This window comes from Glycine soja, chromosome 10 (genome assembly GCF_004193775.1).
Source record: "Glycine soja cultivar W05 chromosome 10, ASM419377v2, whole genome shotgun sequence".
Taxonomy (NCBI): Eukaryota; Viridiplantae; Streptophyta; class Magnoliopsida; order Fabales; family Fabaceae; genus Glycine; species Glycine soja.
Window position 1 is genome coordinate 36,932,670 of NC_041011.1, and position 14,953 is coordinate 36,947,622.

Below are 14,953 nucleotides of genomic sequence, written 5' to 3' on the forward strand. Positions count from 1 at the left end.
AACAAAATGTTGTTGCAAGGTCAAGTGCAAAAGAAAAATTCCGGGCTATGGCCTTAGGAATTTGTGAACTCCTATGGCTGAAAATAATTCTAGATGACCCAAAGATTGAGTGGAATGGACATATGAAGCGATATTGTGATAACAAGTCAGCAATAATGATTGCACATAATCCAATGCAACATGATAGGACCAAGCATGTTGAAGTAGACAAACACTTCATAAAGGAAAAGTTGGATAATGGGACAATTTGTACACCATTTGTATCTATGGGAAATCAACTAGCAGATATTCTAACAAAAGGATTAAGTGGCTCTACATTTCAATCTATTGTTAGCAACTTGGGAATGGATAACATCCACTCACCAACTTGAGGGGAGTGTCAGAATCCCATATTTTATTTCCTTTTATAGATAGGATTTAAATCCCATAATTAGGAGATTTGGTTAGTTGCATATTTTGTATTTATGATCGGGAATCATTGACCCTTAATTATAGGGATTGACAATGGGTACAATGATGAACATTAGTTTAGGAGTTTTCTTTTTTAGATTACCTTGTATTCTATTTAAGAGCACAAGCTCTTTTATCAATAAAATTAGAAAATTATCCTTTGAAAGTAGCCTTCATAAACCCAGTTCTGATGCTACTGTGAAACAAAATTAGTATGGGGAATTGAAGATAAACACTTCTGAAACCTCGAGCTTGCCAAACACTGGTTTGTCAATTTCACATAGGAAGGTGGCACATACATGATGATCTTGTCCTTGAAGCCCAAGCAAAAACCTGTATGGAAAAAATCCATCTTTCACAATACCAAATTAAAGCTTGGAAGCTGGTATAATGTACGAATATTTTGGTGTTGCGAACTATACAAACCTTATCTTTCTCTTATTTGTTGATATATTTTACTTACCCAAGTTTGGTGATTAGAGACATTGCTGGAGTATTTCATAGAAGTAATCAATTGGCTGAGAGATTTCCTCGCAGGCCATACATTCTAATTAGAAATCAGATCCCTAATAAAAGACACATGCCTAAAGTGTAATCATAGGAGGTAATGATATTATCCATGATAATTAGGAGTATGAATTTTGATCTGTTAGTGGATTACTGGTACCCTCACAAAAAGGAAAGATACTAGACAAGCCTCGAGTTTCGTATGTTAAAACTTGACTGGGAATCTCCTTATTGTGAATCATGAATTACTTGTTGTATATACTATAATTTACCAACAAAATGTTTGTCCTCTATATTCTAGGCATATTTGTTCTAGTAAAGTCATTAGGCTTGTGTGTTTATTTTATGTCTGGTAAAGTCATTACCTGTTTGCTATATACTGTAACAAACTAACAATTGTACCTTACCTATATACAACAACAACAACGCCTTATCCCACTAGGTGGGGTCGGCTACATGGATCAACTTTCGCCATAATGTTCTATCAAGTACCATACTTCTATCCAAATCATTAAGTTCGAGATCCTTCTTGATAACCTCTCTTATAGTCTTTTTGGGTCTTCCTCTGCCTCGAATTGTTTGCCTTCTCTCCATCTGGTCTACTCTCCTCACTACAGAGTCTACCGGTCTTCTCTCTACATGCCCAAACCACCTAAGTCTATTTTCCACCATCTTCTCTACAATAGGCGCTACTCCAACCCTCTCTCTAATAGCTCCGTTTCTAATTTTATCCTGTCGAGTCTTACCACACATCCACCGCAACATCCTCATCTCCGCTACACCTACTTTAGTCTCATGTTGGCTCTTGACCGCCCAACATTCTGTTCCGTACAAAATCGCCGGTCTTACCGCAGTCCGATAAAACTTTCCCTTTAGCTTGATCGGTACCTTTGCATCACATAACACCCCCGATGCTTTTCTCCATTTCATCCATCCTGCTTGAATGCGATGATTCACATCCCCTTCAATTTCTCCATCATCCTGTATTACAGACCCAAGATATTTAAATCGTGTGACTTGAGGGATAATATGGTCTCCTATTTTCACCTCTGAGTTAGATACCCTCCTACTTTTGTTGAACTTACATTCCATATACTTCGATTTGCTTCTGCTTAGGCGAAAGCCATGTGTTTCTAGAGCTCGTCTCCAAGTTTCCAACCTCTCATTCAACTCCTCCCTCGACTCTCCAAGGAGGACTATGTCATCTGCAAAAAGCATGCATCTCGGCGCTATCTCTTGGATTTGTTCCGTGAGGACATCCAGAATTAAGGTAAAAAGGTAGGGGCTAAGGGTTGACCCTTGATGCAAACCAATTGTGATGGGAAAATCGTCTGACTCTCCACCCTGTGTCCTAACACTAGTCGAAACCCTATCATACATATCTTGGATAGCTCGAATATATGCAACCCTAACCCATTTCTTCTCTAGAGCTTTCCACAAAATCTCTCTAGGCACTCTATCATACGCTTTCTCCAAGTCAATAAAAATCAAGTGCAAGTCTTGTTGGTCCATGCGATATTGCTCCATCACTCGCCGTAATAAATAAATCGCTTCCATGGTCGACCTTCCCGGCATGAAACCAAATTGATTCTCAGTAACTTGAGTCTCCTTTCTTAATCTCCGTTCGATCACTCTTTCCCATAATTTCATGGTATGACTCATGAGCTTGATTCCCCTATAATTTGCACAATTTTGTATATCCCCCTTGTTCTTATAGATTGGCACTAACGTGCTTCTCCTCCATTCCTCCGGCATGCGTTTTGACCTCATAATTTCATTAAAGAGTTTGGTGAGCCACTCAAGACCTCTATCTCCAAGAGTTTTCCACACTTCAATAGGTATGTTGTCTGGCCCCACCGCCTTACCGTTACTCATTCTTTTCAACGCTTCCTTTACTTCCTGTTTCTGAATCCGACGATAATACTTATAGTTCCGGTCCTCTTCTCTTGTGTCTAGACTGCTAGAGTCATATCCATATCCATCATTAAATAAGTTATGGAAATACACCTTCCACCTTTCCTTGATATCTTTTTCATGCACTAAGACTTTGCCTTCTTCATCCTTAACACACTTTACGTGATCCAAATCTCTAGTCTTCCTCTCTCTACCTTTAGCAAGCCTATATATAGATCTTTCTCCGTCCCTGGTTCCTAGAGCTTGGTATAGTCCGTCAAAAGCTTGGGCTCTTGCCTCACTCACCGCCTTTTTGGTTTCATTTCTAGCTATCTTATACTTATCCCAAGTTTCAGAATTTCTACACCTAGACCACTCCTTGAAACACTCCTTTTTTACTCTAACTTTGCTCTGAACACTTTCATTCCACCACCACGATTCTTTACCCCTAGGTCCAAAACCTCTAGATTCACCCAACGTCTCTTTAGCCACTTTAATAATCTCTTGGGACGTCTTGTTCCACATATCATTTGCACTTCCTTGTGATTGTCCACACCATCCCTCCCATATCTTTTGTTGGAAGATTCCTTGTTTCTCACCCTTCAAGTGCCACCATTTGATCCTTGGTGCTACCATAGGACTTCTTCTCTTTGCCCTATCTCTAATTCTTACATCCATAACCAAAACTCTATGTTGGGTAGTCAAGCTCTCTCCCGGGATAACTTTACAGTTCAAGCAATACTTCCTATCAGACTTCCTGATAAGGAAGAAATCTATCTGAGAACATGTCCCTCCACTTTTGTAAGTGATAAGATGTTCCTCTCTTTTCTTAAACCATGTATTGGCTATAGAAAGATCCAAAGCCTCCGAAAACTCCAAGATGGATTTACCCTCCCCATTCATCTCCCCTAGGCCAAAACCCCCATGCACCCCCTCAAAACCTCTATCCACGCTACCTACATGTCCATTGAGATCCCCTCCTAGGAAAACTTTCTCTCCTTGGGGTATATCTTGAAGTACCCCTTCTAGATCCTCCCAAAATTTTACCTTAAAGTGTTATGCTAACCCAACCTGAGGTGCGTACCCACTAATAACATTAAAGGTGTCCTGTCCCACTACCAATTTTAAGGTTATGATACGATCTCCTACTCTTCTTACATCTACGACATCCTTCTTCCACTCCTTGTCCACAATAATCCCTACCCCATTTCTTGATCTGATTTTTCCCGTATACCACAGCTTAAATCCCGAGTTGTCTAATTCTTTCGCTTTTTCACATGTCCACTTAGTTTCTTGTAGGCACATAAAATTGATCTTCCTCCTCACCATAACATCCACTATTTCCATAGATTTTCCAGTAAGTGTGCCTATATTCCATGTACCAAAGCGAATCCTCCTGTCATGAACTAGCTTCTTTACCCACACCCGTTCACGAAAATGTGGGAACCCTTGCTTACTTTTCACTACATCCGGGCGGCGATGCAGCGGCCCTTGCTCTTTTGACACTGTACTCGAGCCATACAGCGCGTTGCTTCCGGGCAACGACCTAGCATTCACATTATTACGTAATTGATCCATGTCATAGAGATTCGAAAAAGTTTTACGTTGGCTGTCGAAAGCCTAACACAACCCTCTCCTTTTATCCGGGCTTGGGACCGGCTAAGAATAGCAAAGCTAACCTAGGCAGGATTACCTTACCTATATCTACCCTAAAAAATTCTTCAGGGATGCATTGCAAGTGAACATTTTTGCTGTAACTTAAATTGATTTGTTTGGATTAACTTCTCCATCAACACTTATGAGAGAAGAAAATAAGAAGAAAAAATGAAATAAACTTCTCCATAAGTTAAAATTAGTCAATCCATAATTTTTTAAAATAAAAAACAAGCAAGCAAGGCTCCAAAGTGACAATGATCCTAACTAGGTCAGCACCACTGCCACTAGGAAACCTGAACTGAAAGCTGGAAATATATAAAAGATCAATGAAGAGCCCAATACAAAACACATGGGGGACATGAACCAAACCCATGGAGTAGAGCTTAAGAGACTCTACAGAGCTTAAGAGACTCTACAGTTAGGAAGACAAATTTTGTTTCTATTGAACTTTTTCTATTGAATTCCCTGCTCCAATGAAACTAGGAGGGGAGTCCCACCAAAACAACCTTGAATATTTATGATAAGAGAACACTGCCTCGAATAAAATGAAAATAAAATTGTCCCTAAATGTGATTATCGGTAGAACCAAAAGTTATCAAAAGCAGCGTCACCCTAACTGTGACCTATCAGTCGAAACCAACACTATCAGTTCTTAACCCAAGAACAAATAAAAGGCTCTCACAGTATAAAAACTCTCAAATTTCATTAATCTTTAAATTAAGTGTTTAAAGAGTCTATATGTGCAAGACCCAATAACTAATCTAATAATTAAAAAACTTTAAAATAACAATAAAAGGTCGTGGCAGCCCAAGTCTGAAAATAGATCCAAAATACAATTAAAAATGAAATAAATCCTATTCTTCAAGTTGACTTTAAAGCATCTTCATCAATTTGTAGGAGAATGACCCAATTAGGTGCAGCCCTTAATTCCCATTGGTTTTCTTTTTCTTTGATCTTTAGAATTAGGCCTTGCAATGTTTGTTCCATCCTTTTAGTCTTGGACCTTGTCATAAGACCTCCAATTTCCTGTAAAAGATCATTAGACAGACTTGGTTGCACCTCCATCAATTTACCCCTTGAGAGGCTAACAAATCTGCACAGGTATTTCCCTCACGGTAAATATGATCTACCAAAAAATTCATAGTTTTAGTCAAAGTTATACAATGTCTCTACCTGGTTTTAAGCCTCCACGGGACAATAGATTCACTCTCAAAAAGCATAGACAATAAGAATCTAATGACACTCCAGCCAATTTGAGTTTTCCTTTACCTTCAATCTTAGAAGCGTTTGGACTGTGGGGTGTTGGAACCTCCAACCTGGCCTCCTTAGGCTCTTGCAGTGGAGCCTTGACTTCAATCCAGACAACATGAAACAGCCAATGCACAAATTAATTTGTAGAAGATTTCTCATATTAACGTATCCAAAAACTGATTTTTTTAGCTTGTGCATTAGCTAATGAAGAAGCTTATTACTTTTTTCCTTCTTAATTTCTCTTCCTGTAAGTGTTAGTGGAGAAGTTTATCCAAACAAGTCTCATACGCTGCTATGGATGAACTTCATAGTGAAGCTAATATAATATATTTCTACGATTTCTTATGGTTGGGTGTTTCTTAAAAGGTGGGAACGACAACTTAAAGGAGCTGGGAAAACTACATACAGTTGGTTTGCTGATGGCCTTGCACTGTTCGGGAAGAAATGCATTACCAGATAATACCATCAACTCATCCTTTGCCTTGTGACAACTGGGAAACTGGTCACTCGAGACATAATATGATTGTGCTACTTGAACTTTCACTATTTTTTTTTTTGTATATCTTTATAGTATTGAAATGTTTTTAGCTTGTTACGGTTTATTTAAAATTATAGCCTTTGTATAGTTAGGTGATAACCAAGTTCATTTGTACAAACATTAAGGCTCAAAGAATGAATGGGAAAATGAATCCCTTTTCTCCTTCCTAATATACATGTTATGAAGAAAATTTACCTTCTCAGCATTTTTCGTACAAGTCTTGGAATTTTAAAGATTGTGACAGAAGGCATTTTAGAAAACTGCCAATTGCGTAAAAAGTGGTGGTTATAATCACCATTATTTATACGCCTTTTTGTACATACAAGGTTCCAAAAAAGAAGTGAAGGAACATAATGATACAAATACTTTGCTCATTTCTCTCAAACAATAAATATTGTAGCCTGACCCAAAGATAACTTTAATAATAATAATTGGTTAGTCTCGATCATACAGATACAAAGTTAATTCGGTCTTCAATTTTATTAAAGAAAATTATTATTGTATACATAAAAAATTAGTTTCGCTACTATTAATAAAGAGTTAACAATGACTTTGATTTTTTTCAAGGTTAATAACGTTTTTTATTCAGTTCAAATTAAGTTAGTCATAAGTTAGTTAGTTCAACATCAAATACAAGTAAATGATTAATTATGTATTGTTATATGGTTATCTCTTAATGTCTTTTAAGTTAAACTAGTCGGTAAGCCGTGCGCATGCACGGGTCTTTTGTCTAAATGATTTTCGATGGAAGAATAATAAATAAGACATTATAAAAAGATAAAAGAAGCAACATTCATATTAAATTTAAAAATATTGTTTGTTGCACCAGCAAGATAGCAAAATAAAAAAATTGTTTGTTGCACCAGCAACATATTAACAGCAAAATGATAAAGACAGCCTAGTCACTGTCATCATCTTCCCAATCTTCCTGCCTCCTGATTATGATATCCCAAATTTTTTCATAATACCTATAATAAATAGAGATTTCATCTCCATCATCAAAATCCATTTCTTCAAGAAAATCATACCATGGTTGGACAACACCTTTTCCACCAATAGCAGGATTCAGCGTTTCAACTTTCCATTGCAGTGGGGGGCCATGCCGCCTTAAGACTGTCATGTGGTTGCCGCAAGCTCTAAAAGGAACTTTTGTACAATGGGGGAGTTTCTGTAATTTGGAAAAAGTTAAATTGTTAAAATGGTAAAAATGTGTTTAAAGAGATTAAGATATGAAAGTCAGCTTACCAGGGGTTCAAGATGATCCAGCATTTCCTGAGTAAGTTGAAGAGTCCATATGTGCTTCCTGGATGAATGCCTCTGCCTGCCGCAAGTTTGCCGCTCCAGTGGTGGTATGAAATGTATGTCAAAAACAGAGTGATGGTCACATGCAAAAAAGTTGATGCTGGTTGACTCATAGATTTTCAAATCTTTCCGGAAGTTTTGGAGTCCATCTGCTAAATACACTTTGTCTTTGCGTTGTCTGACTTGTATTTCATAAATGGCTCCATTGTATCTGAGATGAACAAACTCAGGATAGTTTGGTGCCCATTGAGTATGATAGAAGGCTGGAAGTTGTATGGTATTCTGAAAAAAAAGTGGGAAATATAAATGCATGTATATGTAACAATAATAGTAATGGAAGAATTGAGAAAAAAGATGACCTTGTCATTGTTGAAGGCAGCGATAAATTGCATGATCAGTGGTCGTCGCATGATGCCATTTTTCATCTGTAATCACAAGGATATAAAACCAAATGTCAAAAGAAACTTGTCAACCAAAGGAAAATTATAAAATGACAGGGATGCACAATATAAAGGTTTGTAAACAAAACACCAAAAAAGAAAAACAGCGGAAAGGACTAATGTACATACAAATCGAAACCAAATCAAAGGCAAAGACATTAAACGGAAAAACAGAACAACAACAGCAATAGAACAAAACGAAAGTGGAAAAAAAAATGAAAATGATAGCCATGCACATAAAAGTTAGAAAAGAAACGACCAAGCGATGCACATAAAAGTTAGAAAAGAAACGACCAAGCGATGCACATAAAAGTTAGAAAAGAAACGACCAAGGAGGGACGGACACCTTCAAGTCCAGTTTTGTTTTCAAACTTGAAAAGGAAAGAAAGGAAAATGACACGAAAAAAAAAACAACGGCATTGCACAAAACCCCCAAACCACGTGTATCAGACACATAAAAGAAAAACCGCAAACCAAAAACCCATGAAAATGAGAATAAACGCAACAAAAAGGTAGGTTCCGTGAAGAGAAGAGTAGAAATGATTTACCTCAGTTGATGCGGTTGAAGATGTGGTGCTCATTTTGTGTATGGCGTGAAAGTAAAGTTTGGACAGAGGAATGAAAAAGGATTTGCAGAAGAAAGTAGATGATAGGCCTTTAGTGTGGTATTTAATATTTGCTTCTTTCCAATGCCACACGGTTGTGAATAAATGTGATATCAATAACTGTGAATTGAAGAGGTACGAAGTAGATGAAGAGTTTTTGTTCGAATTTGAAGCCTAAGACCGTTGGTATTGTAGGGCCGTAACTATCTAAATTTATCTTGGGCCAAGATATGAGCATTGGGCCAACTTCTAGAATTTCTTGTTAACATTTCTTTTTTTATGTATTGCAGAGGGGGTATGAACGAATTATTTAAAGGTGATTATGTCATCTTGCATAACTACATTTTTTAAATGTAGTTTTTTTTTGTGTAAAATAAGAATGATGTTGGTTTGAAGGAATGCAGTATATGCAGCATGATATGCTACATTTGGACGATTGACATGAATGATTTTTTAAAAATATTGTTTAAAGCATAATTATCATATAAGCAGTAACATATGAACGCTATATATTTCATCATTGAACTTCAGCAATTAAAATTTCTATATTTCGTAGAGAAATAAAGAAAATTTGTACATGTAAATGTCAAAGCAAATGTTAAGCTGTGATAAACTGCTAAATAATATAATGTTAAGTAAATGAAATTATAAATGGAAGTTATTAATGTGGTGATTAAGATTGCATACCTGACAATGTTAAATTTAACATTGTAATATATGATATCATCTTTGGATGTATGTTAGAATGTATATAAGTAAGATAACAGTTTGGAATTATTGCGGCTGCCTCTTGGAATGACTGGCAAGATCTGCCGGAAATCTCCACCAAAGACCATGACTTTACCTCCAAAGATTGTATTGTCCTTTGAGTTGTGTTTGATGATATCTCTAAGACTGTGATCAAGTGCCTCAAAGCAGAATTTGTGAGCCATGGGTGCTTCATCCCAAATGATTAGACTTGTCTGATTTAATAGCACAGCTAATTGAGTTCCTTGATGCATATTGCAAGTTGAGTCTTCAAAAACTGGAACTGGAATTTTAAATTTAGAATGTACAGTTCTACCTCTAGGCAATAGCATAGAAACTATGCCGCTAGAGGCCACCATTATTACAATTTTATTGTCAGCTCTCAGTGAACTTGCAAGTGTTTTCCAAATGTATGTTTTTCCTGTACCTCCATATCCATAGAGAAAAAACATACCACCTTCATCTTTATTAACAGCTTCAACAATCTGGTTGCAAATTGAAGCTTGTTCATTTGAAATCATCGATATGTGGTGTTAGATTTAAAGATAAATGAATGAAGTTAAAATACTAATTTATAGATGAGAAAAGCTAAGAAGGAAATGCACATAATAATTTTCAGAGGGGTAAATTGCTTTGTACTTAATGTACCTGTCATGTGAGAAAATAGATGTTCAAACTCTGATTTAAGTTCTTCATTGTTGTAGTTCAGTTCAGCTAATATAAGGCTATTGTCTAGATAAGCTGGACAATTCGCATCCTCTGGATATGGCATTGAAGGATAGTCTCTTAGCGATCTTTGATTTGCTTACATCAGTTGTTCAATTTCAAGCAAGACCAAATTTTGAAGAGTTCTATCATCAAGCTGCAATGCTAATACACAAAAGAGAAAAAAGTCAAATTATGTGCCGTATCAATATTGATTTGTCTGATGGGAAATTAGCACAAACCCGGACTTGTTGATGATTTTTTATAATTATAGACAATGTCATCAACCATCCAATGCCAAGTTTGGTCCCAAACTTGTTCAGGTTTTCTCATTGTTGCAGTTAAAAGTAACAACACAAATAGCTTTCTTATATAATGTGCTGAACCCCAGTCTTTTGCTTGTTTGATTGCCTCAATAAATTCTTTATCATCTTGTAAAAATCCCATAGCAAAACATGCTTCTTTATATGAAGAATACTGATAAAAATGATTAGACATGTATGTATAGCCATGATTATAGTCATGGTTTTGACGACCACATTAAAACTTGAAAAGTAAGTAATCAAAAGTAAGCATAAGGAAAAACACTAAAATTATGAATGCTGACAGCTAATTAAATGCACTAAATTGATTAGACTTGCATTTATAACCATTATTATATCTATGCTTTGGCGCCATCGATAAGAAATATGATATCGAAAATGTTATGCATGGCAGAATTAGGATGTCAAGCTAAAGAGAAATTGTTTTTTTACTTGTTTTATTAATTGTACATAATATTGAGACATATGATGAAAGATGAAGTAAATTTATCTAATATCCGATTCTGCATTTGCGAAAGCAAAATCAAGCAAAAAATGCTATCTAAATTAACAAATCATGCTAAACGATGATTGATAATAAAGAAACACTTAATTACATATCATTGATGATCCAAGATCATGTTTCTCAAGACTCCAAAGCTGATACTTTTGTCTTGGAGTGTATATTCTGCTGTTAGAAAATTAATCAGATATGAATGCTGATTTAGTTGTGCTAGTGATCAATATTTCCTGATCATCATTTCTAACATTTTAATGTATTTTTCTGGATATAAACATGATCTCCGATATTTGTCCCAGAAATTATGTCAGTTGCAATAACATGTTTTGCTAGTCTTATGATACATCCACATAAAAACTGGGAAAATCAATTGTTTTCAATGCCATATTTAATATAAGAAAACTTGCAATACTACAGCAGGAACACAATATGGACAGATCTCAATTTAGAACGTCTAAAAGCATGAATCCAAAAAAACCAATTTTCAAATGTGCAAATGCAGTGATAACAAAAACTACACAATTGTCTGTTCAATATGCCAATATTTTAATAGCAGTGTGAAAACACAACAATAAGAATCTGTAATTAGCTAAGTTAGCTCTTATGAGAATGTCTTGTTAATTTGTTAGACGATAGTTGGGCTGGCGAAATTTGAGAGCTCCCTAACTCATCATCGGCTTCATCAGATGACATCCGCTTTTTGGGTGTTAAAGGCAATCCTGCAACCGGATCATGGTCAGCTGTGACAGACAGAGATTGCTGCATAAAGCATAAATTGGTAAATAAAAAAATATAAGATATCAATGTTCATGACAACAACATTAACTCACACATTCAGCTTGTGTAGCATCATTGCAATCAATATTGGAAGGATCTATTTTGGAACATGCTTTCACCATATATAAGTTGATGATAGTCAAACTCATGAATCATATCATCATGACAACAACGACTAAAATAGATATTAGAAAAGAACACCTCACTATCAGGCAGCATCTCGAGAACAACATTGATCAAATCCAGGTCTTTTGAGTATCTAAGTACAACTGCATTTTTGAATTTTGATTGAATCCTGACCTTAAAAGCAAGCACATGACCCAACAATTTGTCAAGTGCTTGAGGGGAAGCATTCAAATCAAGATCACCATCTTGCCAAAAACAACACAAATTCACCAGCTGCCAGTTACAACTCGAAGAACGAAATATAATACAAAATGAGAAGCAGCATATGATAAAGCATGAACATACTTCAATCTTGACCCTATTCACATCATCAGCTGTTTCACCAATCAATTCAGCACATTCACGGTCCCAGAGCAAAAATTTACTACTCTCATTGTTTTGGGTAACCATGACTTCAACTCTATACCTACCAATTTAGATGCCAGTCAAAAACAAAATACTGAATAAAACATGTTAATGGACTAAAACTCCAATTACCTCAGAACAGGATGATCATTATCCTTGCCACATCCACATGTGAATGGTCCTGTTTGGATGTCAGTTTTCTTATGACATTGAGCACAGGCTGGATAACACCATGAATGGTTATCCATGACTATTTTGCTAATAGTCCCCACCGTAACACAAACAATGTCCTTTTAAAAAACCATAACAATCAAATTGCCAACAATAAAATGCCATTGTTAGACACATTAGCTATAATATATGAATGCGAACAAATCTAGCCAAATTCGACTTCCAACTGCAATGAATATAAAATAAACACAGATAACAGATCCACCTCAGAAATGACATTGATTTCTAAAATAGTTTTGGCTTCAGCCTTTGAAAGAAACGAATCCTTTGGTGATAGCTAACTTCCCCCTGAAACTTGTGAGCTTGCTTGATCGCCAGGTAGCAAAACTCGACTCACCTCAACACCTAAATCTAAAAGCCTAAGCCAATCGAATAAATAGAATAAAGCAACAGAAAACAGTCAAGACGATTGTCACACGAATTTAACAACCACAGAGAAAAGATGATAAACAAAATACTTCTCTTTAAATTCCTGAATTTCCAATATACGATCATTAATTAATAGTTTTGACGCCTTGAAGGAATTGCTCACTGAAGCTGGATAACTTCCTGTAAATGCCAACAACAGCAACAACAAAACTCAGCTATTGAATATCTAAATCGGCAAATAAAATATCATACTTACCCTGTGCATCTTTTATCCTGGCATGTGTCAATATAATAACCATCGGCCCATCATCCCCGCGTTCATTCAAATAGGATAGGAACTGAGTACAGTAATTCTCCCAAAGTGTGCAAGACAAAATTTCACCACTACAGCAAAGAAACAACATTACATCCATCACCTCATAAGGATAAGATAGACATAAGTACCATGCAAAATGAAAAATAAAATTCTCGACAATATAAACTCTAAATAACCAAATATACACAGGAGATAGCAAAAACTGTGATTAACCATAACCTCAAATCCTTCATTTTAAAAACAACCTTGGTATTTTTCGATGAAACATGCCGAAAGACCACCTGATCAACGACTCCAATAATATCTTAAACCACCAGAAATGAAAATAGGCCATCGAAAAAACCCCAAAGAAGTTATGATCAAAATGAAAGCACAAATTGTGACTGCACTCACCAACCAACAGCCCAGACACAAAATTGCCAGCAACAACATTTGCAAATTCAACAAATCTAAATTCCTTAAAAGGCAGTTCATGCAAATCAGCTTCTCTAACAACCGTCACTCCAATAAAAAATAACTTGTACTCATGTTCGCACACTCTAAATTGACCATCATTCTTAACAACTTTGAAATTATGCATAACATAAGTGCAATTCTCTTTCAAATCAGCTTTCCAAGACTTGAGGTGGTCCGATTTACAAATATCATGAATTTGATCACCCTGAAATATGTGTCGCAACCTACCCTTCGGCGGGAGGGCGACGCGAGACTCGCGGGATGCGTGTTCCACGAAAGGAATACGCGCGGAGTCGCCACCAACGTTTATTTGAGGAAAACGTCGGAAAAACCGGAAAAGACGCAATCTACGAACTTTTAAGTGAAAGGTTCGGGAGTTGTATTTACGCACGGGGAAGGTATTAGCACCCCACACGTCCGTCCCAAGGGACGGCAGCCTTTAATCGAATGTGCAAACATGACCTTGATTTTTTATGTTCCCTTTTAAGTCCTTATATCCTTTATACCCTTTTTATATTTTTCTCTTTTTGTGGTCGACAAGGGTGTTTCCCTTTGCTCCTACGTATTCCTCAATTGCGATGAGGAAATCAGACCTACGTAGTTCTTTCTTATCAAGTGATTCTTTTTTACTTAAGAGGTGATCATTTTAAGGCGTTGGACCTTGAAAATGATCCATTTTACTTAATGAGAATTTGAAATGACAAACTTCAAAAACCTATTTTTGTGGACGAGCTTGACTAGGCGAGTTGATTTTAGCCTTAGTTTCCCTTTAGTTATTAGTCAATTCGATTAAGAATGAGAAATCCCAAAGAGAAAACGTCCGATTGATTTTCCGCTTTATTTTGCTAAAAGATGTTTTTTTGATTATTATATTATTTTTTTTACCTCTTTTTTTGATTTCCAACGTGGTTACGGCACGACCGAACGGTCGGAATTCATTTTAACCGAAGTTAACGGTTAATACAATTCAAACGTTCGGTGGAAATTTATTTTATTTTTAAGTTAAGCGAGAAATGACTTAAGTAAAATGGCTTAAGCACGTCAAGAGGGGGTATAAAAAAGGCAAATGAAACAAGAATAGAAATACACAAAACACAATGTGGACCACCATGGGTGCATAGAATGAATCGAAAAGCTTGGTTCGAGGTACTTACCCGTTGAAGATCGAAGAACGATGAAGAACGAATGAAGAACGTCGAAGAACGGTTGAAACCTTTGCGAATTTCTTCACGGAAAACGTTACGGAAACGTTTCGGAAGCGCCTCGGCTTAGATCTTCTTCACGGAAATAATTTTTCCAAGGAAATTTGAAAGAGAGAGAAATGCCTAAGGGGCTGAACCCTTTTCTTCTTCACTTC

General features: G+C 36.4%; 1 protein-coding gene across 1 annotated transcript; it reads right to left on the reverse strand.

The window, feature by feature from the left end:
• Nucleotides 1-11,510: 11,510 nt before the first annotated feature.
• LOC114371717 lies at nucleotides 11,511-13,123 on the reverse strand. The gene is made up of 7 exons (XM_028329073.1): nucleotides 13,081-13,123; nucleotides 12,914-13,004; nucleotides 12,738-12,814; nucleotides 12,357-12,444; nucleotides 12,165-12,285; nucleotides 11,895-12,092; nucleotides 11,511-11,675 (listed from the first exon to the last, which is right to left on the reverse strand). The coding sequence occupies exons 1-7, from the start codon at nucleotides 13,121-13,123 to the stop codon at nucleotides 11,511-11,513; spliced, it is 783 nt and encodes a 260-aa protein (XP_028184874.1).
• Between the last annotated feature and the right edge of the window lie 1,830 nt (nucleotides 13,124-14,953).

Bases quoted from the DNA above. Each gene is read 5' to 3' on its own strand.
- LOC114371717 (XM_028329073.1), bottom strand. From the start codon at position 13,123: ATGGTTATTATATTGACACATGCCAGGATAAAAGATGCACAGG. The intron at 12,445-12,737 runs GTTAGCTATCAC...GGTGTTATCCAG, and splicing joins CTCACAAGTTTCAGGGGGAA to CCTGTGCTCAATGTCATAAG. The intron at 12,286-12,356 runs GTAATTGGAGTT...CTAAATTGGTAG, and splicing joins AATGATCATCCTGTTCTGAG to GTATAGAGTTGAAGTCATGG.